A 24,937-nucleotide genomic window follows, 5' to 3' on the forward strand; every position below is an offset into this window, starting at 1 on the left:
TACAGTAAATGGTTGAAATACACGTCTGATGTAATATGTATACATGGACATACTTATAGAGAGCTGAAGTCACGCCCCTTCCGGTTTGCCCCATAGGACCTTATTTGAGAAAAAATATGTAGTGTAATGGAGAGAGACAAATCATTTTTTTATCTTGCTTGAATTGTGCCATGAATTACACATATGATGTTTGTCAATTTAAAATTTTAAGACTGTGAAAATACGTAACTATAAAGACTACACAGCCAACAGTCGCGTCAGTGATGTCGTCTCATTGAACACTTGCTCGCAGAACTGACGAACTCTCCTTTCACACAACTGCAGTTGGCCAGATTTATTGTGATTTCCACCTTTGCTAACACTTTTTCTGTGCAGAGGCGGCGGCCATATTGTTGTTGGTGACACACGTTGAGCGAGATGATGCAGTTCGCTGAGCGGTTTTACACGAAACCCGACAACATTTGACTTTAATCCTGACAAACTGCGACTTTATCGACCTGGAAAATGATCTTTTAAATTGACAAACATCGTATGTGTGATTCACGGCACAAATCAAACGGGATCATATTCATATTTTTACCAAAATAAGGTCCCATGATGTCCATGGGAGGGGGCATGACTTCGGCTCTCTATATGATTACCTCAGACGGGATAATTGATTTTCTGAAGCGGAGGGTGAGGTCCAGGGGGGGCTCAGACTCCCCTGCTTGTGCTCTTGCTACGCCCCTGCTTTTGGATGAACCTTCCTTCCTGGACTTCCTAGTTTTCAAACGACAGCTGCAAGCCATCTGCAACTGATTTAGGTTTATTTATTACCGCCCAGCAGTGTTTGCCAATAGCTTTCGCTCGACATAACGCCGTGTTAAACTTTAACAAGCCCGCACTGTACCAGATACACAGAGGACACCCAGCGTTAAGGAGATTAGCTCTTGATCCGTGAAGAACGGGACCTTGAAAGTTAGCATGCCGCTGGTTGCCATGGTGATGGAGGCACGCTAATCCAAAGAGCTCGGCGGTGTTGACATGCAGAAAGTTTGTTTTTTAAGTGAAGACAGCTAATGTCTCAAGTCTTAGATACATTTTTTCTCCATTTATAAAATGAACGATAAAGAGATTTAAGGGTACGAGGAGCAGGAGGATGCAGTAAACATCTGTGGAGACGCCCATCTCCTCATAACGGAGCAGGATTATTCATAACGAGGGGAGGTTATTGGCAGTTAAAACTTTGCGTCGAGTCAAGGTTAACACCGTGAAAGTAAATATAAGGAGTCCAGGATAGGAGTGCTGTGTATCTGGGAGAGGAAACACGACGCTTTCGTTTTAAGGTAACTTGAATTACACGACAATTTCCAGTTTACCGCCGCTAGCAAGACTTCAGCTTGGTTAAATCAGTGCTGCGGTTCGGTTAGATGACGTGAGTTTAGCTAGCTTAACATTAAGTCAGTTATCATTAACCTATCGTTCCGAAAAATGTAGCTTACTTAACATTAAATATACCTACGATAGTTAACGTTACTTCACTTATTTTAAAACATAATCAGAGTTTGATTTGTTTGGGGGGCCTCAGTAATGTTACTTGCAGTCAGTTGCATTTTTAGCAATTTTAACAGCTAATCAGTTAGCTAGCTTCATCACAGTGTTGGCTTAAGTGAATAAAGTTAGCCCAATGTTAAATAAGTCAAAAATACTTAAACATGGAAAGCCAATCTCAAATTAAACAAACCTAAGCTGATATAAACCATTTAAAATACGCTACAATGTAAAAAATATCATTTTTTTAATGGTAGCTTTGAATGTACATATTTGGATGTCATTTTACAATATGTATGGCTTAAGGTCAATGACGTAAAACTCATTCACCTCCTTTAACTAGAATTGGACCGATATATTGGTTGGCTGATATTATCGTCCGATATTCGCTTATCTTAGATATATGGTATTGGCATATATGTTGTCCAATATTCACTGTATGAAAACTTTTTCCCCCTAGAGATTAATTAATGCAGAAAAAGATGCATGGAGGGATTTATAATTATTAAATTCCCAGTGAGGTTTACTGTTTTAGTGCACTGGTGTAACATTTTGTTGTCCCATTTATATATCTTTGTCACAAGTATTTGATAACCACATTAGAGGGGTCATTGCTGAAAATGATGTGTATATCTGCAGATATATTGATATCGGAAATTTTTAATCCCTCATATCGGTATTGGCATCTGCCCTAGATATGAGTATTGGTAGGGCTCTACCTTTAACCTAATGATGCCTATGAATTTTACAAACATGAGTTAAGTACAGTCAATTTTATTTATATTGCCAAAAATCAGAAATTTTGTTTTGAGTCTCAGAACGGGAGACATGTTTGAATGGTTTGTGCGTAATTTAATCCTTAAAGTAAGGGTTTTATGATGTGTTTTTAGGTATCAGAGAGTAAACACATCTCTGAGAATATGGTGAGAAAAAAAAAAAAGTTTGGTGGGCATCACAGTTGGTCTTCCACATGCAAGACAAAGAAGGCTGGCTCCCAGATTGCAGCCAGCAAGGACCTGACTCCTCTGGATGTTGCAGCCGGCGGTGACATCCCTACTCCTTATCCAGAACTCCAGATCACCGGCAAAGGTCAGCTGGGCTTTCCAGACAGAGTCTACCTGCTGGCATCAGTCATCTTCCAAAATAACCACCTGGAGAAGCCTGCTGCCCACCGGTTGGTGAATTATGGCAAAGAGAGAGGACTCCCGTTACCCGAAGTCAAAGATGAGGAGATGCAACGTACAGCTTATGAGCTGGCGTTCAATACACTTAAATGTGAGTGTGTAAGTATGGTGAGGTTTGTTTTGTCATTGTTTTCCCTCTCACTGTGTGCCTTATTTTTTTGTACACCTTGCATCTACCCACACACTGTATATGACTTTAGGGTGAGGACAGCAGCAAAGGGTGCTCAGCAGCCCCTATTTTGATTCATTTCTGGTACATTACATTGCAAGTAAAACCTATTTGATTCCAGGCAAACAAATGAAATGAGAACGAGCAGCCCTGGGTAAGTTAATTGACAGGTAGAATTGGATATAGATAGATTGATGAAGGGCAAGTAGAAGAGAAAAAAAAAGCTTGAATCACCAGGGGGAATTCTGTGTGATGCTACAAATCAATTTGGCCCATAATCTGTTATCTGGGACTTGGGTGGGGTCTGAGTGACCGAAGTCACAGGGCTGTGTAATCACCATGGTGATAAGGGAGGGGAGGTGAACCGACTGTCAGTGCAGGAAGATGGCTGGAATCGATTTAATGCGCTCTCAGTGGAAGGAGAGGTCAGTGTAGCAGGAACACCCTCATAGCTTTAAATGATTTTGGTCCTTCTAAGTATCCATCCACTGAATGTGGGTAAGCCTCAGGCTTCATGTCACACAATTAATGCAGATCACCTCAAAATATCCATCATCACAAGCCTTAATACCTTGTTGCAGTAACCTATATTAGTTTTACAGCTGTAGGTCATAGTACTTATATTACAAGCTGAAATCGACTCGATTGCTAAGGATATTAAGAGAGAACTTCGAGATCTTATTGCTAGGACATCGTTTTCGTCCATCAGCCTTCCTTTTTTCTCTCTATGTGAGGATGCCTGTACTCTTTGATAAGGTTGAGGAATTTGTTATTACTTTAGGCATGTATAAACATATTAATTTGCTCAAAATCTTGAACTTGAACTCTATTCAGAGGGTTTGGTCTATAACATTTCAGTAAAAATAGTGTTTCCCAAAGCCCAAGATGACATCCTCACGTCTTTTTTTGTCAACAACCCAAAGATATTCAGTTTACTGTGATAGAGGAGTAAAGACACCAGAAATGATTTACATTTAAGAAGCTGGAATCACAGAATTTTTTACTTTTTCTCTGATAAACATGACTAATTAATCTATTATCAAAATTGTTGCCGTTTAATTTAATAGTTGACAGCATCCTTGACTGCACCGTTGCAGCTCTACTGCAAATTTTTTTGTTAAAATTAATTCCCTTTTTGGTCAGAGCCCATTTCAAAGGCAGATATTTTCTGTCTTATCAGTGATATGTTAGTACAGCTCTTCTCTTCCTCTTCTACCTCCACGTCTGACATTTCTAGGATTAGTTCATTTGTAGAATTTCAGCTAGCGAGGATACTACAACAGAGATAGCAACTGAAAGGAGGAGTTACAAAAGCCATCATTGAGTAGCTTACAGGATTAAAGGCAGATACCTGTGCTGGTTACATTATTCCTGAGCTTTAATTAAAAGTTTTTTGATATGGATCAAATCAATTTCCGTTGCTGCAGTTGATTTGCGCACAAATTGACAGAACATCATTGTTACTGTACACAAGAGGAGCAGCTGAGCTTTGATTGAAACTTCACTCCCAGCGTAGGGACATGATTGTTGACTTGCCTCTATCACATACGTATTTTGGTCACAAGTTAGAGTCCGTTGCGCTGGCCATGTGGTGAAATTGGGTGCAGATGAAATGACACAGCCAGGAAGCCAATGTTAATCTGTCCTCTTCCTCATCCTGCGAACAGCCTGACTTTTGGTACAGAAATTGATTTGCTTGTGACACGCACCCATGCTGGCATTCACACACATATACACACATACACAAGACACATAATTTGTGCGCTGCCTTGGAATGACTGAACCAAAATTGAGCTGAGGTCAGTTGTTAACCCAAAGAAGAAATGCTTCAGCAGCGAAAAAACACGCAGAGCAAAATGCCAATGAGCTCTGGTATTGATCTTGTGATTAGAACTCTTATCTGCGAAAAACAAAAAAGTCGCTCAGTAAGCTCCATGTCGGTGGCTGAGGACACTGTCTGTTGCTGTGATTGTCAGTCAATACTATTATAGAGAATGAGAGTTGGTGATGATGTTTACCCTGGTGTGCATTTGACATTTCTTAGACAAAGACGAAGCTGAAGTTGCCCAAATGACAAATATTTCTGGAACAGTCTTGTCCTTTTCGCCTTTCCTTCTCTGCCTCCTCCTTCACTTTATTCTGTCTCTTTTTTATGTCTTCAGGGCTTTTTCGATTTCTTTGACCTCTCTCGTCTCTTTTAAAAGCCTTTTTCACATCTGAGTGACTGCTTGATCACTGACCTAAAGGCATTTTATGTTGTCAAGGTCTCATTCGGTGTTGACTCATACATTCTGTTCTCAGGGCTTGAGATCATAGGAGATTGTTCAACTATGTAAGATCATTTTTTGTTAAAATTTAAGTTGACCTTGTCACTGGCCATGAGAGCCCCCTCCCCCACTGTCCTCCTCCTCCCCTCCTGCTTCCCTCTTTCTTTCCACTGGCTACTCCTCTGAGTATTTCTGCCTCATTGTCCATACTGTCGGACTGTGCTGCCAGACGCCCTTGTCAAATGACTGTGGCTGCTGTATTCTCTGAGTGCAACCAGAGAGGTTCTTTGGACCACTTTGTGTTGGGCTGGATGTAGGGCATGAGAGAGACAGACTGTCTTTTTCGTCCTTGACCATGATCAGAGCAGCCACTACCAGTATGCCTCAGCAAATATTAAACTGTACTTGTGGTCAGTATTTTACGTACTGTAAAATAGATTTGCCATTTAATCCTAACGTGATTGTTTAACTTATGGCTCTGACCTTTTTTGGCTGGCCCTCTGTTAGATTAATGTGCAATCTGGTGCACTGATGTGGAACATTGTGAGACAAAGGCCTGGCTAAAGAGACGAGGAGCCTGGTCTGGCTCTTTCACTGAGGATTTGTTTGACTACAGTCACCATCAGTCACTGCTCATTGTGTAATACCTGGGTAGACGCCACAAAGCACACAACCTCAACACAAGTCCTGAGATGACCAGAGCCTCCTCCTGCTGGTGTAGGAATAATTTCTCATTAGTCTGATCTCAGGCCATTTTTTCATGTCAGCTTTGAGAGTCAGGTGGTCTGATTTGAGAAATTCTGTCTTGTCCCAAAAGTAAAAACCAGGCACTGTGTCAGCTGTGTAACGATGTCGACTGTAAGTGATTTATAGCTGAATTTTTCCTCTGTTTTACTCAACCTGCTGTGTGGGATTTATGGCATGTGGAAGACTATGACCTCTACAGACCAAACCATCATGGCTCCCTCTGGAGTCTGTGCTGCTCTGTGAGCACTGAGTAGTTATCTCTTCAGGGCTTATCTTTAAGGCCTTCTGGAGTAATAGCCACTATTATAAAGCCCATTGACCTGTGTCTACTATAAATTAGACCACTCCTGATGATAGGCGTTTGTTTCCTCAATTAAAGATAAGCTCTATTACGTGCAAACATTTATTGTATACCTGTTTGTGTAACTGCATACCCAGAATACAGTTTGGCGTGATTTGAGATGTTGTGATAAATTACCAGCAGTGTCCGTTGTTTCCATGGTGTCACAGTGGATGTGCTCTGTCCTGGGATTACCTGCTATTTGCAGCTTAAGAGGAGTGTCTTTCAAGAATAAGAATTAATCAAGAGAGCAACCACGCATGTGGTGGACACATACTGCACACGCATATTAATGTTATAATAAACACTATGGGTTTTCACACTTATACTAACACCTGCTCCTCATTTCCACCTTTTATTTACTCCTCTGCTGTAACATAAAGAGGCTTTTTCCCACCTCGCTAGAAACACATCCACGTCGGGGAAATGATCCTTTTTCCCATTTCCAGTGTGTGTAATGAGCAAACACCGTACCTGCGGAGAGGCTTTGGAAGCAGCTGTTCTTTAATCCTAACATGATAAACTGGATCTTCATCTGCCTCATACTGAAAAGGAGAGCCAGCTGTTCATAGATGGGATGGAAGGGATAGGTCTGTTTGTGTTTTTATGTATATTTCAGAGAGAAAGCATCCTGTAGGCCAGAGAGAAAGTTGGTGCCTTCATGTTATGACAGCCAGGGCGGAGAGATGAAAAAAGTCTATAAACTATGCATAGATATCTGAGTTCATAGTTAACTTTTTCAGACTAGTGCCCAGATTTGATTAAGGTCAAGTACAATGTAGAATTGTACTTGACCCATGTAGAATTATACAGACTTGTACAATGTACAAGTCTGTATAATATAACGTAATATACAATAAGAAATTTGAATAAAGACTATCATGTTCGCCCATCAAGCTGCCACTACATAATTTTCAAGTAAGAGATGTTGAATTAAACAAAGATAACAAGATTCATACAAACACACTTTAGTGTGGTATGAAATACATGCGTGTCTGTTATATTCAGTTTCACTGATCATGTGTAGATGTTATTACTTTAGATGTCATTAATGTCATTAGTCCTTCCATTACACGCACGCCCTCATCGCAGACACAATAAATGAAAGAAATTAGGCAACTGAAGGATCAGATTAACTCTAATTAAGCACCAAATAAGCATTTAATCACGGGAAATTAACCCCCCCATCTAATTGAATTATCTTTCCAAATTAAATCACGATCATTTGGGGTGCCTCTAGGAGCCTCTCTTGCTCTTTGTATTATCTCTCTTCGCTTTTTTTCCTAGACATGTTCTCATCATTAGATATGGATTTGTCCTCCATAGCATATATTTTACTGGTTAATAGATCAGAGTAATTTCTTTTGGCTCTGTCTCATGCTCCAAATGAAAGAGTCGAGATTGGTTTTCTAGGGATAATTAGACACTGATATAAAAGATGGCACTAATATGCATCGTTATTACTCAGGAGCATAATAAGTAATGGAAATCCTCATCACTACATTTCCATCCTTCTACCTAACTTCGTTTTACTTTGTTTCTACACAGATCAAGAACTGCTGGAGGACATCATGATTGACAGCTGCTTTTACCTCACTCAGTCTACGGTACGTGAGTTCTATAAGTGCAGTATTTGTTAGGGGAAGTAAACATGTTATTATGTGTCAGAGAGGCACATCTGTTACATTCAATTTGCTGCTGAAAATCAAAGTCCTTTTGATTCTGAAAATAACTAGACTGAAGTTTACCATGCCGTTCCTTTGTTTATAGCTTTGTTTACCTCGCGCTGTTTTCTTAAACTCTTTTTGCTCACTATCCTTTGACGGTGTCTCAGTGTGTGCTCTCCAATCACACGTTGTACTAGACCTTCTTGTTGTCCGTCATTTTGACGGACAGGGACGTAAAAATTCTGTCACAATCTATCATTTTAATTTTAATTGTTTTGACGATAGACGACTTCTTAGGGGCCGGCATAATTTTGTAAGTGCTTGTTTCACTGAGAGGAAACCCTGCAGCATGTGGTCCTTCTCTGCACCAGGTGCGCAGCTACACCCTACTTGGTCAAAGACACTCTCCAAGGCCTCCAGTTCTCTTCAAGAATCCGGTGCTGTCAGCACGGATAGCAGGGTTCTACTACAGGTGGTCTACATGTGGTTATTGAGGGTTGCTAACACAACAGTAGATCGCCTTCAATGTTATAATCTGTCTAAATGACGGACAGCCTTCAGATTTTCCATCAATGACAGAAAGTATTCGGTTAATGTGACCTTTGTCTCCAATATTATATTCATGTCCTGCCGTTCATACTCTGCATCATTGTCTTTATTTTGGTCTCTAGACCTCAGGAACAGCAATATTGATGTATTACACTGATATACTCCTTTCATCAACTCACAAAGCACCTCATGTCTTTTGTATTCCCTGCCCTAATCAATGACAATTGCTCCCTTTGGACTAACACATTTAAAAGGTACTATGTGGCAGAATGTGTCTTTTCCTTTATAGCTTTTCTCAAACAAAACCCCCCATTAATTAGTAATGAAATCAAAATGCTGTAACAACCCAGGGGCAGTGTCTTCGGATGTGGCGTCTGAGTGTATTCTGCTGTGTCTCTACCCTGCATAGTCCTTGAACTGGTGCGCTGAATGTTATTAGTGACATTGAGGCTATGCTGCGTAGTCGTAGAAAGAAAGATTCCCAGCACAGCCTTGAATCTACGGCTGTTAGACAGTGGAAGAACGCTCTGCTTCTTAAATGAAGAGGTATCCTCTGGAGGATATCGGCATGTACTTTTGCTCTACTTTTAACAATGCAAATAAAAGCGGCTGTGGAAAGAAGAGGGCTGCTAACAGTCTGGATGGTGCACAGCTAGTCTGTGTGCATGTAGCTGGAGAGTAATGTGAGCAGGAGGTGGTGAATGTGTAAACAGAGCTGTCACAGAGTGTACAGATTGTAGACAACCGATGTCTACTTCAGTTTAGGTGCAAACATATACACCCATTAATACACATGAATGCATGTTTGCGAAGCACTTCCCACACAGACACACGCAAACATACAGTACACTCACACTGTAGCCTTGTGAAATATGGCCCTGGGTAAAATGAATGGCTCTCCCTGTGTGTCTGTGGCAGGTCGTTACTCTGCATCCCTCTGGCGAGACAATAAAGCCTAGACACAATGAGACAGTCTTTAGAACTCACTCTCACCTCCTTTTACACTGCTGGCATCTATAAAGTTCAACCTTGATAGAGAGAGGAGAAAGAGGTAGAGGGTGAGAGGGAATAGGTGGGTTGGAGGAAGGGAGGTACATGAGAGTGTTTGGAGGAAAAAAATGAGAATGAAAAATGAAGATATACATAGGCTTGCATGCTGAAATAGCCTGAGGCGCCTTTGATCACAGTGGAAGGAGAAAATGAAGCCTAAATCCTGTGGTAGATGGAAATAGCAATGTGACAATGTAAATGTGAGGCAAGCATATTAGGTACACTGGTACATTCAATGTGAAATAGGCCCAAGCCCCACGTAAAATGAGCACTAAGAAACTTTAATTACATCTAGATTCTTGAAAGTAGTTCACATAGTAGGTTCCTCAGTTTAATGTTTAAAATCACCATGTACCAGCTGAGAATTATACATGGTGCCTATGTATGTCTCACAGTCTCAAAATACTTGAATTTTATCATTGGCCAAGTTTATCATCTAGCATTTAGAAGATCCTGCTTATAGTCGCATAATAAAATCAAACATTAGTTCAAGTAAAATGAGACCAAGTCAGTTTCTTATGTCATGGGCATGTTTACTGTAGGTTAGTTTCCCACCATGGGACGCTGCTGCTAGGCAACTCAATGACTGGGATTTTTCCCACACCCAAGGGTTTAACCTTGATAAAGGGCAAGTGGAACTCGAGAGACTAGAGAGAGGAGAAGTGGAGTGCCACCTGCCTCTGAAACCGACCTTTCCAAAAATGAAATTAGAAGCCTCTGGAATGAATAATAAGTGCCGGCTAATTCCTGAGCTGCGGCATAAACCCTTGTAGCATTCTAGCTTCTCGGCCCATTAGCCCAGTAGTAAGGATGTTGCAAGCTGCTGCTGCCGTGGAACACCATCTGCCACTAATGCGACTGGTGCCCTCGCACCCTTAGGGACAGAAAGGTGGAGAGAGAGAGAGAGAGAGAGAGAGAAAGATGGGAATGGGAAGAAAAAGAGAGAGAGGGAAGAGAGCTGAAGGGATGTAGATAATTGTGGGGGAGGAGAGGTAGAGACAACTCTTCCGTCTCTGTTTAATTAAGTGGCAGCAGTAGGGTCATGCCAGGACATCCTTGAGCGTCAGTGTGTGTGTGTGCGTGTCAGTTTCTGCAAACTAGATCATTTAAGAATCAATACCGATAAATTGTTCCGCTGCACTATACCCTTCATTAGGTAACCAAGTAGAGCAATCACAAGTACACTATATGCAAGTTTGAGGTTGTGTTGTCTAGATTGTGTTAATATGTACGTTCCTGCAGTGTTGAAGGTTTCCCACCATCTAATAAGTTGGTGACAACAACGTTACAACATGCTTTTTACAAGATCTGTAGAGCACTGTGTTAATTCACTGCTATGCAAGCCGCACATTCCCTGCAGCTGCAGTTTCACATTAAAAGCATTTCACTTGTGCAAGTTCACTTTCATTTTGAAGAATGCTAGACACAGGACGTGTATTGTTCAGTGAGTTTAGCACTTGCTACTATCATTCATCAAAAATGCGTTTCCAGAGTCATTTTCAGCATTTTTTGGCGGAACAAGATGTAGCTATTAAATGAAGAGTTGCAGGTGACAGGCTGCACACCTCCATCTTGTCAGTGAGGTAACCAACTCCCTCTCCCTCATTAACGTTTTCTGGTTTCCTGTTAGCATTGGGGTTAAATCAGAAATATTGCCAATAGTCGCTTTAGCTTTTCACTTTGACAACAAATTCTCTGCCATCATCGGGTTGGTCAACTCCCCCTACTCTTGTTACCTGATAACTGAAATGTGACTCCTGTTTGTAATTCTTGCATCCATCATCTGATTATGAATTGATTAAAAAAAGCAAAATGACGTGGGGCCAATGGAAAAGTAATGTAATCTGTGTATGCCCGACCACTGGGTAACGCCAACTACTGTGGCAAGCCTATTGTAGATATGTTTTACATGCAGCTAACCTTTGAGGTGTTGTTCACAGCTTGTATTCCAGGCAAAAAATGTGTCTATTAGGCATATAGCCTCTATCCATGTTTGTCCATTTTCATTGTTCTCTTGTCAAAACAGAAGCCACCAATCAGCTGTCCTTTTTGTTGTTATGCTCTAGGCAGATGATCAGATGAGCCTTGTTGCTGTCATGCTCTATGACTTCCAGGACAGAAAGTTCCTCCCACGGAAATGCCAGGGTGAGGAAAAGGTCTTACAGAAAGTTAGAGATGTGGACAACTGCCTGCTCAGGTAATGAAAGAAAAATAACAGGAAGAAAACAGCAAAAAATAAGAAAGATCTTAAACTTGGAGTGGAATTATAAAAGGAAGTTCGAATTGAGGAAGAAATATAAAAAAATCTCTGTCTCTCGTATTTCTTATACGTAGGTTTAAAACCAAGCTGGCAGCCTCTCTGGCCCGCTGCAGGATCAAACATGACCTCTTGTCCATTGAGTGTATCCTGCCGGAGAGTGTGAAGATCAAGCAGGAGAGATCAAGCTGCCTGCCACTGTACGCATGGGTCAACACACTGAAGAGCAGGTCGGCTGAGCACACACGCACATACACCACTCACTCATCCGCTCAGAAGCAGATAACGTACACCTGTACATGCTCACCTGTATATAAACTCAGGAATGCACTGTAAGCATACAGTATATGGAGTGTGTGCAAGCCTCTGCACACAGACCTTTAACTTGGGGTGCTGCCCAATGTTTTATGGGCCAGGTGCCCAGCTGACATCCAATTAAACCACCGTGTGTGTGTATGTGTGTGTGTCTATGTGTTGTTGTGTGTGTGTGCTAACGTGTGTTCTTGCACGCGCCCCGACAGGCTGATTCAGTTAGGTGTAAATCCTGCTGCTGTGGACAGATTCAATCAGGAACAACCCCCAGCAAGCTCTGGGACTGTAAAGGTCACCTGTTGGGACTAGTGGTGTGTGTGTGTGTGTGCATGTGTAAACCTCAATGGCTTTTACAGCACATTTTATTATTATTAAAGTCTTGTAAAAGGCCATATAGCAATTCTACACTATGATTATCTATAATGATAGCCCTCTTTCCTTCCACCTCTCACCTTTTTCCCTCTTTCCCTCAACCTTTCTCTTGGGCCTCCTCTTATCTGCTCTCCTCCCCCTCCTCTCCTTTGTTTCTAGCCTTGATGAGGTCCAATGTGAGCTGAAGAGTGCTGGCTTCTCTCAGGTGAAATCGATTGGGCAGCTGGACGGCCAGACTTTCTGTCTAGATCCCCACTGCGGGGATGTACTGGTACTCCCTGCTCAGCTGAAGGCTCAGCTGTGTTCCACCAAGCTGCTTAGCGACCACAAACTCATCATACAGGTACAAGCTGCACACAGAGCGGGGAAATGTTTCTGACAAGAGCAGCCTTCTCCCTGCAGACTTTCATATAGCTGTGGAAATCAGTTCAGCCCCATCAATCTTCCCGGATATTTATCACATCACTTTGGTAATGGATTTGCTAAAATTGATTATAAGACTGAGATCCCTTATGCCAACTAAGATTAGTTTTCCCAGATACAAATATTTCACATCACTTCCTCTCATACTTCACTCCGAGCCATAAAGAATTCTCCTGGCTGGGCGGGGGAGAGCGGTTTAATCATTTAATTTCTACTCCATTAAAGTCAAGCTGCCGTGCAAACTGTAAGCAGAACACAGCACCACAACACAATTAAATCAGATTTTGCAGCCAAATTCAATCAAATATTCAACACCACTGCCTAATTAATCACCCCCTTCTCTCTCCATCACACTGTCTCTCGTCTGTTTTTTATGTATTTTCAAATGCCCTTGTTCTTCTCCTCCTTGGGTTGTCTTTCCTGACAAAACCTGTGATCTGGCTACTAAGTACAGAAACTCAAGCCAGTCCAGTGGTTCCACAGCGTATGTTCGGCACTATTTTCAGAGGGGACCCCATTGGTTGAAGGGCATCTCTGTTGTAATCTTACTCTCGTTCTTTCTCTATTTACCTCTTTTGCTCCCTCTGCTCCTCTAGCCGCCCCTCAGTACCTGCTTTGCAACAACTGCTCAAGTCTCCCTCTCCTCTTTCATCTATTCTATTCTCAATTCTGTGTACCGCTCATTTTTTCTCCGACTTTCACTTAACCACATTTGTGTCTCATCAGATTGCAGAGTGCTTCTATTGTGCAGAAACCTGAATCTAGAAGTCTGAAGTTAAAGTCTTTTGGTCTCATTGTCAAACTAACACTTCTTCTCAATGTGTCTGCAGGATAAATCATGCAGCCTGGGTCCAAACGCAGTGTCCTCCTTGCTGCCAGAAGAAGGAGATGTTCTTATGGTGGGCTGCTTCTCCGGCCTCACTGTCTCCCACACTGCCTCCCTAAGTGCAGAGAAACTTAAAGCCAATGGCAAGGGCGAGCCCACAGTCTACGTTTGTGTCGGTGATCGGACGAACGCTCAGAGGGAGGAGCTACAGCGGGTTGTCATTGCCATGGGCTGCAAGAGTAGGCATAAAATGGATGTGTCCATAAGTGCAGTATCTGTTTGAGTCATTGTATGAGAGCAAAAAAGAGGACAGAGGCAGAAAGAGATGGAAGCAGAGAAAACAGCTGTCTATGTATTGTCATTGTTTTATTTTACCGTCTGTGTCTTTTATGTGAATGAAAGGAAGAGTGGGAAACACTGGTCTATTATTTTTTCAAACTGATTGCTCTTTTATTAGCAAATAACTGCTTTGGAAAATTAGCTTTTATGGTAAAATGGCTAAATTTTATCAGATTATTAGACATTTTAAAAAAGATTTGAGGTAATCAGACAGAGAGTGAACATACGGAGCAAAAACCAGACGATGTCTGCTGAAATTCTGAGCTGTATGTAAATATTACATGCTGAGAGTAGCTGCCTTCTCAGCAAGTCATTAGGGAAACAATTAAGCGCATTTGACAAAGATGGCATTTTTTGAAATGCAAAAGACACCCTTAGGCAGGGGTGTTTTTCTGCAATGAAATAAGGGGGACCTTGTGAACAGACTTGAAGCAGTGATATAATTTATATATGTGATTATCCCTTAACTCTGTATGCATTCTGCTTAGATGTGAAGCTGATACCAGAAGACTTCCAGTCTTTGGATGGGGGTGACAAGCGACTTCAGAGGGTGCAAGTCATCCTGTTGACCCCAAAGTGTTCTCTGTCTGCAGTCAGCAACCTGGTTGAATACATACTGCAAGAGAAAAGAGGTACAAAGAGATCTACGTGCCACAGCAAAGCCATGTGTGGATTTCAGAAATACATGTTGTGACCTAGTCTACATGACACCCTGCAGTACGCATACTGAAACAGATTCAGTGTCGGTAGGCTATTACTTGTGATGTGTAACCAGTGTGATTGTTGTGGGCGGGACATTGAGTGAACAGACATTGGTGATTACAAACAAAGAGGGTGATGCATCATAACTTAATTAATTTTATCAGCAATCAGACAAAAAGCAAAACAAAAAACACACTGATTCCAATAATAAAAAAAAATTGGATTTGATAGTCAGCCAAGGCAATAATTGGTCTATCCTATAGTGGGTCTACAACATTCATACTGCAGCATTCAAACTGCATGACAATGAGCACACAAACTAATTTTCTGCGAATGCAAATTGTTTAAGTTCCTAAACCTTTGAGGGTCTGGCTAAATATAAAAGTAAATGTTTTGAAGCAGCAGTGCTACCTTACTCTTTAAACTAAGGTTTAAAAGTAAAGTTGTAGGCAACTAGATTTAAGGTTTGATGCAGCAGTATTTATTGATGATCAGTATAAAATAGAATGATTTCACGATAAACAACTGCGTTAGAGAGGCTACTTTAGAGCTTCCTTTTCTATGTTCAAACACAAGATGAAGAGCATGAGTATAGATAACAGTTTCCATTTCATACGTTTTGTTGCTATGTTTGTTTTGAAGGTAATTATTACGGCTGTCCCGAATACCAATTTTTGGCCTCTGGTAGTAATTAATAGCTTTACTAGCAGGGGTAGTGGTGATATATTAAATTCTGAGTATATCAGAGGGACCTCACCTTGCTTTTCCCCTTACTTCTCTACACCTGTGGTCTCTTTATTGCACACATTGGCTGGCCTGCCCCGCCTTATGTCTCTTTTTCGCTCTCTGTCCCTGCATATGTCCGTTCTGTGGACTCGACAGCATAAGTTTTATAAAGTCAGCCAAAAAACACAACTAGTAAACTGGATAATTTTACCTGCGATTCGGTTTTCACAACAGCTCGTGAGCAGTCTGTCACACAATCCAAACACATGTGAAACCAAACTGGGCGCACTCACAAGCTTTTACAAAACAGTGGCATAAGTAGACCTACATTAAACAGGAGAGGTCGCTTGACAATCAGAATGCATTTACAGGAGAGGTTCAATACCTGGGCTGATACCGGAGAACATCTCTCTCTCTCTTTTTCTCTGTGGAGTATGTGCAGGTACCGGAAGGATAGAGCGAGGGCACATTGATCAATCACAGATGGCGTTGTTCTCTCAGACTTATAAAAAAATTTAAATAAGAAATGCTGTAATGTGTTGCCAAATATACTTTAGCAGCCATTTATATACCTGGGCGGCCAGCCCAAGTAAAGTCTGTGTGTTGGAAACACTATGCCATGTTTTTATGAGAGAGTGAGAGAGAGAGCGCAGCCATAAAAATAGAAAGTCAATATGTGGCATTTTGATATTGTGCCAGAAATAAATGAATGTAGGCCTATTGGGAACCTTTTTGCCATCGGTATGCACTTTTTGTGACATAATAACAGCTACTTTGCAGTTGACCTCTATTAATGATTGGTCTATTTTTAGCAGGGGAAAAAAATATAAAAACTGAAAGAGGCTGCGGTGAAAGCCTGGTAAAGCATCACAAAAGAAGAATGCAAAGGTTTGGTGATGACAGTGGGTCGCAGGCTTGATGCAGTTATTGCCAGCAAAGGATTTGCAACTAAATATTAAGTGTTATTCACCTAATCTATTTTTAGTTCCTATACTTTTGCTCACCTAAAATGTTGGTGTTCTGTTACAAATGATACTATCTTCTAAGTTGTGTAACAGATCTAGATGTACCTGGAAATGAAAGCTGAAATGCTGATCTCTTATCCCATATTCATCTTTTGATGTCAAACCCAAATGTTATCAGTGTACAGCAAAAATAAAGGAATTGGCCTCGCTGTTCCAATAGTTTTGGAGGGACTGTATGTAACCCGTACTCACACTCAAACAGATGAGCTGATAAAACAGAGATTCTGCTCTTCACTTCTTGGTTTTCTCAGACACAGACCTGCTGCAGGACTTATCCCAGGGTTCCATAGCCCAGAGCAAACTGGAAGCTCTGGTAGCCCAGCAGAGAAAGGATATTGATCACGCCTTGGAGTGTGAGTGTCAAACCACCAACTCTCATGTTGACATGCACATGCACACGCTCAGACACATGCACCATACGAGCTCAGTCTGGAGCGTGTAGCCTCTCTCACCTCTCTGACACATTAAAGCTTATACTTCCTAATTATCTAATCTGGTATGCCATTAGACTGAAGCCTTGTGGTATCCCTGGGAGATTGTCTGAGTCTTAATTAGGAATGCTAATGTTGCTCTGTGCAGTTCAACCACAGTCTGCTGCAACATTAAATGCATATTTTAAACAAGTGATTAGTGATTCTGCTTTGTACTGCGTTTTTTCTATAGAACTCAACATATCAGATGGACCTACTTTGTTAAGTCACATCATTTTCTTTCCTATACAAATTTCACAGATCTATTATTATTTGACTCCATGAGCTTTATTCCTTAGTCTCAGTCTATCTTGTAATATTCAGCGCTCCTCTCTCTGTGTAGGTCTGGGTCATGGTCAATGAGTAGGTGGAGTCTTCGCAGGTGGAGGCAATGAAAACAGGCTCCTCTAATCAAACAGCCATTGATCGACCCTCGTCTAGGTTTTTGCCAGTGTAGATACTTTCTAATAGGACTGTTAATTAATGGTGGGTGTGTATTGAGTGCCGTGGCTCGGTTGAGTCGATGGTCTCATTTCACTGCCTCTACATAGACACACCCATAGACAAGTGCTCACACAAACATATGAAAACACTCCTCCATAGTGTCCCAGCTGTGAGGTGTTGTAGAACAGGACATCTCACATCTCAGTACTCTCGTCTTCTTGACTCAGTTCCTCTTCCTAAGAAGCAACATTACACATTTGTTTAGAGCCGATCTGTCACATCTGAGCAGGTTTTATTTGTTATCAGCTCAGTGTTAATTGTTTCTGTCGGGCTATAATTAGAGAGCAAGAAAGAAATCAAAGCACAAATGAAGGAAATCAAACGGCCAATCACAAATTTACAAGCCAGCGGCAGTTGAATAAGATAAGCCATGTACGCACGTAAACAGTGCAAAGAAATTAATATTCGAGAGCGCATTTCTTCAAAGGGTGCGCTTGATGAGGAGGATGGCTCAGTCTGAATAATCATATTAAATTGTCATAAAATGAGAAGAAGAAACTTTTGAACTTAATGTGTGTGTTGTCGTCTGCTGTACTGCTTTAATTGAACATGAAATGAGTTTGTTGTTTAGGGGTGTGGATTCATTTTAGATATATTTACATATAAAAATGTCATGTACTGTAGCTGCGACATACTGAGGTTGAGTATTATCTACATCAGTGGTTCTCAGACTTTTTCATGTTAAGGACCCCTAAACTGACTCAAATTAGACCACAACCCCCAACCCCCTGATATGATTTTTGATTTTAGATGTGTAATTACAGAAAGTTTATGAAACCCATGACCAAAATAGTCTTCCATTCTGTCTTTGTTTTACTTATGGAAGGAATTATACTGAAAATAAATGATTCCCCTTTTTACTGGAAACCCTCTGGAACTCCCTACTTGGTGTTTCTCTGGTCCCAACTTTGAGAATTACTGATATGCATTTTGTATAATACAGTATGTTGATACAATGCACACCTATTTTCGACAGTCCCTAAGGTTTTGGCAGTGGTGTATTCTACTTGTTCATCGTACCCGGAGGAGAATCAGGAGGTGGTGAGCAGAGCTCTGGAGCGAGCCAAGGCTGACTCAGAGCAGGAGGGGGAACCAAAACAAGCGAACTTCAGCCTAAGGTCAGCCTCAGTGTCTTGATGCACTCTTTGCATCTGTCTCTGTCATTGTCTTTCTTTGTCTGTTTGCCTCGCTGTCTGTCAGCCTGCTGGGTTGTTTGTCTGTCTCCCTTCAGACAGGTTTCTGTCAAAGTCTCAGCACACCTCAGGCGTCAAGAACTGAACGAGTTTGAAAATATAATCAAAGGTGCCAGTTTATGTCTCTAAATGCTGTGAAAAGGGCAAACAAAAAAGATTTTCAGACCCTTTGGCTTTGCATTTTATTTTTTTGGTTTGTTTGTTTGTGTGTGTGTGCATGCGTGCGTGCGTGCATGTGTGTGTTTGAAGAACTAAAGACTTGTTGAAATGAACCATTCCTGTAGACTCCTGGCTGCAGTGAGCTGGCTTGGTGTGCTGGCCATGCCTCAGGCTATGCTAAATAAAACATACACATAATATCACTTGTATGGAGCACATATGGCCATTATTATGCTATAATAACTGATGGATTTTTGTGCCTTACTTAGTTATTTAATGTGATTTAAGTTGTATGTTTAGCAGCTTGCTTTATGCATTTTTTTTAATAGGCCATTATTCTGTTTGTGTATATGTGTGTTTCGTCCAGGCTTAGTCAATCCCTGTTCAGCATTCCTGACCATGCTGAGAGCCCGGCCGAAACAGAACCCTTCTTTGTGTTGGAGCCCTCAGAAGAGAGCAATGGCTGCTTTCTGGCTGTTATCAACAGAGAGGTAAGAATCTCTTAAACTGAAACCTTAAAGAAAGGATGATATCTGCAGTCCCAATATTCGGTATATCATTTATGTCAATATTTTATCAAGAATAGTAGCAACCACAGGAAACCACCATGGCTCAGTGTTGAAGCCAATCTTATAATTTAGTTGTTTAGTAGTTTATTTGTTAGTTTTTGTAGCAGTTGCAATTGTTATGGGCCCGTATTCACAAACATTCTCAGAATTCTCTCAGAGAGCTCCTAACGTCGCCTAAATATTTCTAGCAAGCAGTCCTAGCTTAAGAGTGATTTAGGAAATGTCTGACTCTGAGCAAGAAAAGGACAGAAACTTCTATCTTAGTAAGGAGGCAGGGTTGACCCTGTTGCTAGGTGTGACACATTCTTTTAAAAGCTGTGATTGGTTGATCAAAAAAGAAATAGCAATGCAATCTTGGTGATAATGGGCATGAAAAGGACAGTAAAATCAATAGGCGTAATTGTAGAATTTAGCCTCTATTAAGACATGATGTAATAATAAATATTATTTCATGTTAAACACAGGCCTACTTGTGTAGTAGCCTATTGACATGCTAATAGATGTTTGCTTACATGTATTTACCATGCAGGTCATTTTAAAAAGTCTACTTAATCCATTTGATATGATATGAAGTTTAGAATTATATTAAAGGGTGCACACCAGTGAGGAGTGTTACATAACAGGACAGAGACTGGGGCTGAGCTGTAAGTGTTTGTGTGATCACTATATTGATGGAAAATTGTGTTTCCAACTATCTCAGTGTTGTGATCACTTTAATTTCTGTTCTTATGGCATTACTGCGTTGGGTCTGAGATGTGAGCGCAATCAGACATTATCTCCCTCTATGTCTTCCCACCTTTTTCTCCTCTGCTTAAGAAACTCCTAAGTCTCTTGAAAGTTCTCCTCCTTACTCTGAACAGATTTTCACCTTTGAAGCTCTCACACACTCACACTTGGCAATCCGTACCGTGCCCAAGCACTTTTGACCCCTGAAGTCCAGTTTTTTAGACTAGTGTGAGCACTTTTTTGGAAGAGTTGTGCTTCGGCACTGTATGGTTGCTCATGCATAAGCACAAGCATGGGTATGCAACAGGGCTAAGATGCTTTGTTAATAACTTTATTGTTTACTAGGACCTAGTCTTAATTTTAAGGAAAAAAGGAAAAGAAGATGAATTTTCACAGAATTTCATCACTAGGAGCAACTCTTTGTACAAGGCAGTTATGAATACGGCCTCTAATGTTATAAATTTAGGATTGGTAAAAACCTATATGCTTTTTCTCGTAAAATGCAAAGTCTGGATCTTTTTCGACAGGTTGTCCACATGATCATAGTACTTCTTGAACACAATCCATTGTAGTGCCTTCCAAAAAGTTACTCCAACCGTCCATTCCTGCTTCTGCTTTCAGACAGTGCAGCCAAAGAGAAAAGCAGGGACAAATTTAGCCCTTTTAGCATCCGGCCCTGGCAAGCTGTCAGGTTTTCGGTGACAGGAAAGATCCAATATTAGCCCTGGACCTGACAATGGATTTTCCAGCATGATACCAGAGTGTTTGGCTGAATGTTATATGTGTGAGTGACCATTTATTTAGTGTTCAGATAGAAAAGTTATCTTTGAGTGTAATTTCTTACACACATGCATACATATGTACACACGCATATGCAGTGTACACCGAAGTTAAACAATGACTGATACTTTATGTCCTTCACCCGCTCTCTTCTGCGTCCTGTAAGGCCAGTTTGCTCTCTTATGTTACACACAGACGCAGACACCACAGACACAGGGTGATAGAAGTTTGATTGGTGAGCTTTAAGACAAGCGTGGGAATTATGATGAAGCTGCGCCGCCTGCTATCTGTCAAAAACAATTCATCCACTGGGAAACTGCAGAGTGTTTGTCTTGTAAGTGGAGCCCTTTGAATGCCTTTTTATCTGGGCAGAAAGGGTGAGGCGAGCTGGGAACCAGGCTACTTAAGATGAGATCAAGTGAAAAAGAACATCACAGGCTGTGACAGGTGCTTGGTCAAACTCTTGAGACAAAAAAACGTAGAGGAGGAAAGAGGTCAGGCAGCTAGACGAAATGAGAATGTTGGGTCACAGATGCAGGCCTCTGATCAGAAATCAGTAAGAGAAAATGTGAGATGTAGGTGGAGAAGGTGGCGGGATGAGTGTGAATGGATGCTGAAATGGGAAAAGAAAGTCAGGTAAGTTAGAATCAGATGAAGTAATGACATGAGTGAAAGAGGTCGAGCAGTTACAGCACAGAGACTGTCTTGTGTGTGAATATGTCCATGAAGGTTTTTGAAGGGTTTACTGTAGCATTTCAACAATGTGTGTGTCTGAAAGGACCTTTCTGATAAATTGTCTTTTGTGAACATTAATAATTGGGATGCAGTCTGTCTCTGACTCTATTGTGTTGTCTAGTCACAGGCTTTTAAGTCTCTTAGTTTTCCTATTTCAGCCAAACTCTCCTTTCTACTATCACCCGACTCTTCTCCTCTATTATTTTTGTTGGTGGTTGTTAAGTGAGACAGGAGGAGCTCTAACTGGCTATAAGTGCAGTGCGTTGTAGTGGATCTGCCCGGTTAGTAAATGTACATCAGCAAACCTCATCAAATCTGTGTGACCGGGCTCCCCCACATCCTCGTAATCCACAACCTACTCCTTCACATTATGAAATCTGCTCTCACACTTACGCTTATGATTGTGGGGTTATTAAGCCGCCGTACCCCCACCGGGTGTGACGGAGCTCTCTCGCACAGAAGCGTCTGTTCCTCTCTGGCCGTCCATCATGTTTTATACCTCCACAGATAGGAATGAAAAGATAATCAAACTGCAGTAATGGTGCTTCAAACAGGATTTTTTTTTCTCCCTTCCTCTAATAAACTCAGCTAATCAAAAGTTATTGTGGCACTCTGAAAAGCGCCATAAAAATAGCAATTATATAAGCGTTTGAATGCTGTCTGGCTTACATCGGCTGTCATAGTAAAGTTCTTTATGAGCCCTCCATACAGAAACAGCTGGGAACAATAAAGACAGTCGAGTGATGTGTATCTGGCCTAATGTCCAGAAGACACAGAGCACATCACAGGTGGACAGACCCCAACCTCTGAAGGACAAATCCTGATCAGCTTTTTGGGAGTACTTTCATAAATTTGCATGTAATTGCCAAAATATATTGGACGTAATGATTCTGAATGTAAATATTGGTTCAGCTCCAGTGGACGCAGTGGCAGCTAAGTTTGTTGAGTGTTGAAGGAAATAAGAGATTTACAGAGTATGGCATAGTTGGTTAGTGGAGATGGAGAGGAAGTGAGATTTACAGAGGTGAGGGGGAAGAAAGGGAGGCGAGGGAGAGTGTCTGATGAATAATTCAGCGCCCCCTGTCTGTATGAGTTAGCATCAATGAAGTTCAGGGCGTCCACCAAAGACTGCATTACAGTAGTGCTTCTGAAGCATGTTTACCTGTGTGCACAGAGTGTAACATCAAGTACAGCCTATGTGCAGAACGCACACTTAACAGTATGTATGCAGACATACCTGTGTATATAGAATTACAGACAGCTTTGCCAAACACATATGCATTTGCATTAAAGTACAAACAAGCACTTAAAAACAAAGTACACACATAAACCCACACAGGCTTCCTGTCCCCGTAGTGTACGCTGTGCTTGTGAATTATTCAGGCGTTGAGGAGAGCAGGAGGCTGCTGTGTGGGCTGGTGCTGAGACAGCAGGTGACCCTGCAGCCAACAGCAAGGACATGGTGGCTCCTCTCCTCTCCTCTCCTCTCCTCTCCTCTCCTCTCCTCTCCTCTCCTCTCCTCTCCTCTCCTCTCCTCTCCTCTCCTCTCCTCTCCTCTCCTCTCCTCTCCTCTCCTGCACTAAAACATCTGTGCACAGCAGCTAGACCATTAATTCTGCTTTTGTTATGGAAGACAAATGTATTTTTTAGTGTATCCATTAAATGTTGATTCTATGATTTTGTTTAGTGCTTAAACAATGTAGATTTGTGATGAAGCCAGAAGTGCTTGAACAATGTAGTGGTATGATTTAGGTACTTCTTAGGACAGATGAACCATTGTATCAGCACACATTTCTGTCTTTAATGCCAGATGTCTCTGTAAACAAAAGAACAATGTCAAATATATGTTGTTATTTGATACTGAAGTGTCCAGGTGGTCTGTCCGTGAGTGAGATCATCAGGTACCTGGAGGGCCAGTTGTTTGCTTCAGTATAAAAATATGTTTAATTCACCAGTACATTCACTATAAAAGATATTGCTTTGTCGCATCTCAACAGCCAGAGCCAGTGGTCAAAGAGGCACCACATGAAGTGATTCTCAGGGCAAATGCCAAAGGGATACTGGACGGGATCGTCTCCAACCACCAGCTAACCAGAAAAGAGAAGCGCAGTCCTACCAACAAGACGACAAAAATAACTCATGCTTGCAACTCTCAGTCCAGCCTCTCTGTCAGTATTCAATCCAGAAACCAAGAGATGTTGGGCAGCAGCAGTATGACTTTGTGTGGACATCAGCGGCAGTCATTACAAGGTGGGCATGATTACTTGAGTCCTATATCTTGCGAGGTATGTACAACTGGTTAAAGAAGACATTCTGGTAAATACGTTAATTCACTTTCTCACCGAAAGTTAAATGAGAAGATTGATGCCGATGTATCAATCTTCAATCTTGAATGGAAGTAGTTCAACATGTAATGTCATGGACTTTCATATCCCATCATATATCATCATCTCGATGCTTTCTATACTCTCCTCTCCCTCTGACCTGTGTCTTGTTTTTGTCCTTTAGGAAAAGCCAAAGCACTGCACTCACAGGCTTCAAAGAACACTGTGTCCAGCTCCTTCTCTTCCTCCAAACAAGACAGCACCTCCTCCTCCAAATCAGAAAAGAGCACAACCAAGAAAAGCATTCACTCTGTACTCAACCTTACATCTTCCACCTCCTCCCTGCATCCTGGCCCTCCCCCTGCTACCCCACTGGCCCCAGTTGTCCGTCCCCGCAGAGCTCATCAAGAGGTGCGGAAGCCTGTGGTGTTCGTCCTACCTCGCGTTCACTTCCCGGACTTTTTCCCGCCTCAACACAGCTGAAAAGGAATCAGCCCCAGCTTCAACTACAACCGGTGGAGGAGCCCTGCTCCCAGTGTACATCTGTCCCGCTCCAGTCTCACAAAGGATGCCATGGTCAAATCCCGGCCTCTGTTTTAAGCTCACAAACACCAACACTAATATAAGAGAAGTATTAACTTTTGTGCCAAATGTTTAAATAAAGTCAGTACACCAAAATGTATAGTGTTATTAAACTGCCAAATGTAGGTCACCTTAAATGGTCGTAGAGCCATTATTACTTGTCATTATAGCAGCGTCTTTGTGTGCCGTAAAGAACAACCTTGCCACAGTCAGACTCTAATCAAACTGCGTATATTTATAGGGCCAATGTCATTTCAATGTGACTACATGATGAATAGCTGTAACAGTACATGGGCTTCCACTGACCTGAAAAAATAAAGGACATATTCAAGAAGCTAATACTTCTTTTTCTTTTGCTAATGCATTTATTGTCACAACAGATTACATTTACATGGTGTAGAGATGAGTGA

At 41.5% G+C, this 24,937-nt stretch overlaps 1 protein-coding gene across 1 annotated transcript; it reads left to right on the forward strand.

The window, feature by feature from the left end:
* The first annotated feature begins 597 nt into the window (after positions 1–597).
* LOC141012937 (putative methyltransferase NSUN7) lies at positions 598–24,428 on the forward strand. Its single transcript, XM_073486480.1, has 13 exons — positions 598–675; positions 2,421–2,805; positions 7,786–7,844; positions 11,570–11,700; positions 11,838–11,990; positions 12,604–12,787; positions 13,698–13,932; positions 14,521–14,664; positions 16,737–16,838; positions 18,436–18,577; positions 19,185–19,302; positions 23,619–23,871; positions 24,130–24,428. Exons 1-13 carry the CDS (start codon positions 598–600, stop codon positions 24,426–24,428), a joined length of 2,283 nt encoding a protein of 760 aa, XP_073342581.1.
* The last annotated feature ends 509 nt before the right edge of the window (positions 24,429–24,937 follow it).

This window comes from Pagrus major, chromosome 18, assembly GCF_040436345.1.
Source record: "Pagrus major chromosome 18, Pma_NU_1.0".
NCBI lineage: Eukaryota > Metazoa > Chordata > Actinopteri > Spariformes > Sparidae > Pagrus > Pagrus major.

Coding starts and splice junctions, on each gene's coding strand:
- LOC141012937 (XM_073486480.1), top strand. CDS start 598: ATGTCCATGGGAGGGGGCATGACTTCGGCTCTCTATATGATTACCTCA. Junction 11,701..11,837: donor GTGGACAACTGCCTGCTCAG/GTAATGAAAGAA, acceptor TCTTATACGTAG/GTTTAAAACCAAGCTGGCAG. Junction 16,839..18,435: donor TATTGATCACGCCTTGGAGT/GTGAGTGTCAAA, acceptor TATTTTCGACAG/TCCCTAAGGTTTTGGCAGTG.